Source organism: Acyrthosiphon pisum, chromosome A1 (assembly GCF_005508785.2).
Source record: "Acyrthosiphon pisum isolate AL4f chromosome A1, pea_aphid_22Mar2018_4r6ur, whole genome shotgun sequence".
In the NCBI taxonomy this organism is placed as follows: Eukaryota; Metazoa; Arthropoda; class Insecta; order Hemiptera; family Aphididae; genus Acyrthosiphon; species Acyrthosiphon pisum.
Genome location: NC_042494.1, coordinates 24,358,312 through 24,364,305, shown reverse-complemented (window position 1 = coordinate 24,364,305; position 5,994 = coordinate 24,358,312). Strand labels below are relative to the sequence as shown.

The following is a 5,994-nucleotide window of genomic DNA, read 5'->3' as shown; positions in this document are numbered from 1 at the left end:
TATATAGGTACTAGCGGTTATTATATAACAATATCATGACAGGGTGTTAGGGAGGGGGGGGGGGGTCGAGTGAGAAAACAATGAGGCGTCTATAACGTCTTAAGGTTTAGTTTTAACGCGTCGGACGTCCTGAGGAAACAACACAGATGTTTATCGTGCTAAGGTTTTGCTATGTAGATCGTACCTACGATATTATTATATGCAAACACGGTTAGAAAATTATATAAGGACGTATATTGTTTCCACTTATGCCGAGGACTAAGATTGAATATCAGTGCTCACTGCTGTTCACATGCTAACAACAATAAGTATAAACAATTACAAGTATTTTTTTTTAATACAATTAACGAATACTATAGACACGGATCAATACTTCTTATACATATCAATCAAATCAAACTATGACGAAAATACAAATAGGTGTAATTTTTGTGGAACTGAGAATTCTCAGTCAACCACATAATTACAGAATTCCTCCAATACGTAAACAACCTCAGCAGCATCTACATATACAACAGCCTATAGGCGCAGCACTCAGATCTGACGCGAAAACCACCACACAAATTTTAAAGGTCTTAAACAAAACCAAATTGTAAGACCTAATTAAACATAAAAAAAAACGTTACCAATGGACATTATCGCCGATGTTAGTTTAGAACAATAAAAAAAAAATACGAATAATAATAATAATAATTTGTTATGATAATATTATAATAATATGTACCTATGTATACTTACTATATTATAATCGCAGGTGTTGGGGACCGAAGCCATTGACGTCACCGAAGTTTTTATTCGACTGCAAAGGCGACAAGTAGTGTACAACGTCGCCATCCTGATTTTCATTACAGTTCTTTTGATATTTTTCGTACGAGGTAATCAAAAAAATAACAATAATATATTATTATTTATTAAAATGGACTGATTGTATTGATGGTTTGAACTTTATTTGGTTCATCCCTTCATGTACAGCAAACTATCTAGTATTCTAAAGTAGTTCTTACTTCTTATTTAGTTCTAGTCTAGATTCTATAGTTCAATTATAGCAGGATAGCAACATACGAAAAAAATGTATGACGACATCGTATAACATCTTGTGATACTTCGTTGGTATAATATTGGGATCAAACTATCAACCACGTATATAAGGTTTTAATAAGAAAAATAAAACGAACAATTCAATTGTGAAATCAACCCACCCCAAAAATATAACATAAATTCACATAGGTGTTTGAAATATTAGAAATAAAGGCATTTAGTGCAAGGCTTGAAACCGAAAATATTTTTTCCTATTTCGATTTCAGGTTTGGTTATAGGTATTTATTTTTTTCGATTTTTATTTCGGTATTTTTTTTTCTGATTTTGTTTTTGTTTTGAATATCGGATTTTATTTTTCAGGTTTCAATTTCAGTTTTGATTACCGTTATTGGTTTTTTTTCAATTTTGGTATCTATTACGGTTTTTGACGGTTTTAACCCGTGGTACTCAAAATCGGTATGCAATATCGTTTTCAAGCCATGATTTAATGTTAACATAGGTTGGTTTCAGGTTTTTGTTCGGGGGAAGGGAGGGCACTGCTCATTGTAATTCGTTTTTCCACTTTTACGACAATACTTTTAAATAATTTTACGTATTTTTTGTTCACACATTTGTTTCTTTCCTGCACAGCTGATGTGGACCCCCTCCTAGACGATGATATATATTATAAAAAAATACAGTAAATACTTATAGTAAAAAATACCTTCAAAATACATATTATTTATCAGGACCCCCCCCCCCTGAAGAAAAAAAATATTGTAAATCCGCCATTACATATCACTATATATTATAGTATATACCAGTACATTCCCCATGCATTTAAATACACTTAAAATATCTACCTCATCTGTCCCCTAACATTTTAAATACCCTCGCAAGTCACCATTAGTCACATTTACCCTAACGACTTGTTCTTATAAACGCAGTTTTATTTTTATGACATGGTTATCATCATATCATGTGTAGAATGTAGATATACTGTTGATTTCATCGTAGGTCATTTGTACATTTCCAAAACACCTAGGTATTTAAATGACATTTATATGTTTTGTATTATCTACTGTTTTAAAATTATTTGACATTGAATGTTAAAAAAAAAGTTTTACTATACTAGAATATAGTAATCAAGTTTACGGGTGCTACAGTTTGCTCAATTAATAATATTGATGTTGGACACAACTAATAATAATTATATTATGGTCTTGCCTCGGAAAAAGCCGGAAAACCTACGACGACCGCGACGTGTCGACGTTACTCAAGTGGGCACTTGGCGTTTTGTCAGTTCCGGCTTTTGCCCTCGACTTATAATATTAGGTACCCAACACATCCACGTGAGTAGTCCTGACGGTTTTCGTGTTTCCACAGTGGGATTGCCGAGCAGCAGTGGCGGCGGTCAAGTGTCCGTCAGCAAAACGGCGTCGACGATTGTGCGGAACTCAAACGCCGCGGCCTCCGCCGTCGACTACGCCAACGGCAGCGGTTTACCGTTCAAGACTATTTCCGTCGACGCTGACCTTTCGTCGGTGCATGCCACCCCCACCGATCCGTCGTCAAACATGACGGGTGAAACATTGCACAAAATATCACACCACGCTATTATATTTACATATGCCAACTATACCAGCTGTCAAAGTCACGTATATTATATACCTACCAGCTACCACGGTCACGTATATTGTATACCTACCTACCGGTTACCGCAGTCACGCGTATCGTGTACCGCAGTGTAAAGTACTATTACCAATCTGTATAGCGTGCCCCTCTCCCAAGATACGCGCATTCCACGTTTTTCGTCGTCTGAAATTATTTTCGAGGTTTTATCGACTCCGTTTTAATATCAATTCCGCCGGCTATCGATTCCGCCGAATTTTTGTTTATATTGATTCCGCCGATTATCGATTCCGCCGACTGTTTATTAAACAATAACCAAAGTATCATATTATACAGAATTTTTTTTTAAATTAACAGTATAGGTTAGGGTACACTTAGTATGCCATTATAATAGTATAAAGTAAGTTTTATTTAAATAAAAACAATTCAAACATTGTCGTCTATAACGGATAGTAATATCTATTAAAATCCTAAAATAATATAACTTATATATTTAGTATATCTAGTTTTACAAAATGAAGTAAGATCGTCATATTTTTAAATAATTAATTAATAATAATAATAATACTAATAATAATATATAGGTATTGTACATGTCGCATGGTATGGTAAAAAAATAAAAATTAAAGTAATAAAAATATACAATATGGTCAATTTTTAAAATAATGATTTGATGCTAGTTTTATATAGGTGAATCTATTAATTTTTTTATTTATATAATCGTCAAAAATGTTTGCTATATATTAGCAAACATAAGCCTTTTAAGAGTTGGGCGTAATTGATAACCGGCGGAATTAATATGTAAAAAAGTTCGGCGGAGTTGATACGCGGCGCAATCGATAAATTTTTTACAGGTAAAAAGGTAATTTCGGCGCAATTGATATACGCCCTTATTTTCCACCACCACCTTAGAGCCTAACCTATCCTAACCTGCGTGACCCTAATTTAGGTGGCGACTTGAGGTTGAAAAAGGCTGACTTATAAGACATACGTCGTTTCTGTTCCCCTCGAAAGTCGAAACTGATCGTTAGAACTCGTTCATATAATATGTTTTATATTATAACACCGCAGGTGTAATGCCCCTATGCACATTGAAGTATGTGTCACATATAAGACATGTTAAACTATTCCTTATAAGACACATTTATTTACTACGCATATGGACATAAGACTAATGTACGTATGCAAATAGTCAATGCACGTGCCACATAAGACATAGCTTAACATGACTTATGTGACACATACATGATAAGATTTATTAATAATAGCATCAACAAGTTGGACGTCATCGCGGTCGATATAATATCGCATCGACTTTTTTTCATTTAGAAATCCAACGGAATGAGCTTATTCGATACCGAGAGGTATACAATATTATGACTTGTGCCTGTCGTATAATATAGCTGGTACCTAATACTATTCAAGTACAGGGGAGATGGTATTTTGCTCCAATTTAATTACTTGTAATTTACGCAACCAATAAGTACATTTAAGCGCGTATGTAATTTGCGCCAAATTATAAAAATTAAACATGTATTTTGGGCCACATCTAAAAATTAATTTTGGTAATTTGCGACACGACAGAAAACGAAATGGAATGTGTAACCTGCACCAAACTTTCAACTTTAATTGTTATAATTTACCAGCAGATCAATTTACTGATATCGCATCGGAAATACATAATAGGTTCTAACGCTTGCAGGATATAATATTGTTGTGTTCTACTAATAATAAGTAGAGACGAGATCGATTACGTCTAATCTAATAAAATGTATTAATTGTCGAAATATCAAACAATAGTCAATATTGCACAGCAGTATCATGATATTTACAGTTAGTCCGATATTAATCGAAAATATATTAATAATATATTAATTTAATATACATAGAGTTTGTATACTTATATAAGCTTATTTATAACTATAATAATATTGATTTTCTATAAACTTGATTATTTAGTTATTTTAAAGTGACGAAGATTGCGCAGATTACTTTATGTCCTTTTATTAAGTTTTGTGTAGCGCAAACTACATCCTCAAAAATTGGCGCAAATTACATACACCATAATACCTAGGTACCTACCCATAATTGTATGTGTAAATATAATTTAGAAACTTCGTTTCCACGTGTGTAGGATATTTGATGTAATAATATATTTAGGGGGGCCATGAAGGCACGATGTCAACAATAATTGTTTTTATTTCGAGTGTTATATTTTATTTTCAGCTTCGACTCCGAAAAAAAATAACGTTCCGATCATTCTGCCGAATCCACCGGCGGCTGAAGATATGTACGACGTGGCTATTTTCAATCCCATGTATCCCATCGTCGAATACCCCAAAAGTAATTTAAACTTTTTACGACGCGCACACAGACGCACGCTGTATAATATGTAATATAAACACAGTATAATGTAGATGTACACAGTATATAATAATAACGAGATATTTTATATTCACTCGAATGTGCATGCGCAATTTTGTAATTGAAAACACAATATGTATACTATATAGGTACGCGTATTTACCTATAATGATAATATACGTTTGCGAGTTTGGTTTGGATTTTTCGGATTCGTATAAAATCGCATATTATGCACATAATATCATTATACACGCAGTCGTGGGCATGTGGTGGCACGGCGCAACAATAATGGCGTGTATCGAACTTTCCGTTTTCATTATAATAATAATAATAACATATTATATATAGGTACAGAGTCGCGTATATCATAATAATAATACCTTTAGGGATTTAGGACGCCGATCGATCGAAAACCACCGGCCGGGTCCTATAGGTACAATAGTGCGGTATGTATAGGTAATATAAAATCCGACAGTCCTCTACGCTTGTGCATAATATTTATATTATAATATTATCAATATGTGTGTGCGACACAATCACGTTAAAAAATACGTTGGCGAAAACCGTAAGGCGACGACGTCCGCGTCGAACAATAATAAATTGGATTTATTAACGTGTCGCATAAAACGTCGTTGCGCGACAATAACGATAATAATAATAATATTCTCTCGGCACAATAATTATTAATTTCGCATAATATCGGATTGAACAATAATAATAATATATATTGTTTGGTTTCGCGAGGTCATGAGAGGGCAAACGTTGAACACAAAAGATTAAAGTTTTCGATAAATTCCGTAATGCCATGCCAAAAGCAGCTCGTTTCGGTATTTTGTATATATATATATATGTATTTATATGCATAAAATGTTCTTATTATAAATTTTCATTATTATTATTTTCTGTTCTATTTTAACAAAGATTTTGTGCACTGGAAAAGGTTCAACGGACCGCATTCGTAGGGAGTTTTATTTCGTATAT

The 5,994-nt window shown here is 33.5% G+C and overlaps 1 protein-coding gene across 1 annotated transcript in view; it reads left to right on the top strand.

The window, feature by feature from the left end:
- LOC100570053 (atrial natriuretic peptide-converting enzyme-like) overlaps positions 1-5,994 on the top strand; it is a 133,302-nt gene that overhangs the window by 66,214 nt on the left and 61,094 nt on the right. Inside the window, exons 5-7 of the mRNA XM_029486831.1 lie at positions 755-875; positions 2,404-2,601; positions 4,876-4,992. Of these exons, the coding sequence (XP_029342691.1) occupies positions 755-875; positions 2,404-2,601; positions 4,876-4,992 (436 nt within the window). The remainder of the gene's footprint in view (positions 1-754; positions 876-2,403; positions 2,602-4,875; positions 4,993-5,994) is intronic.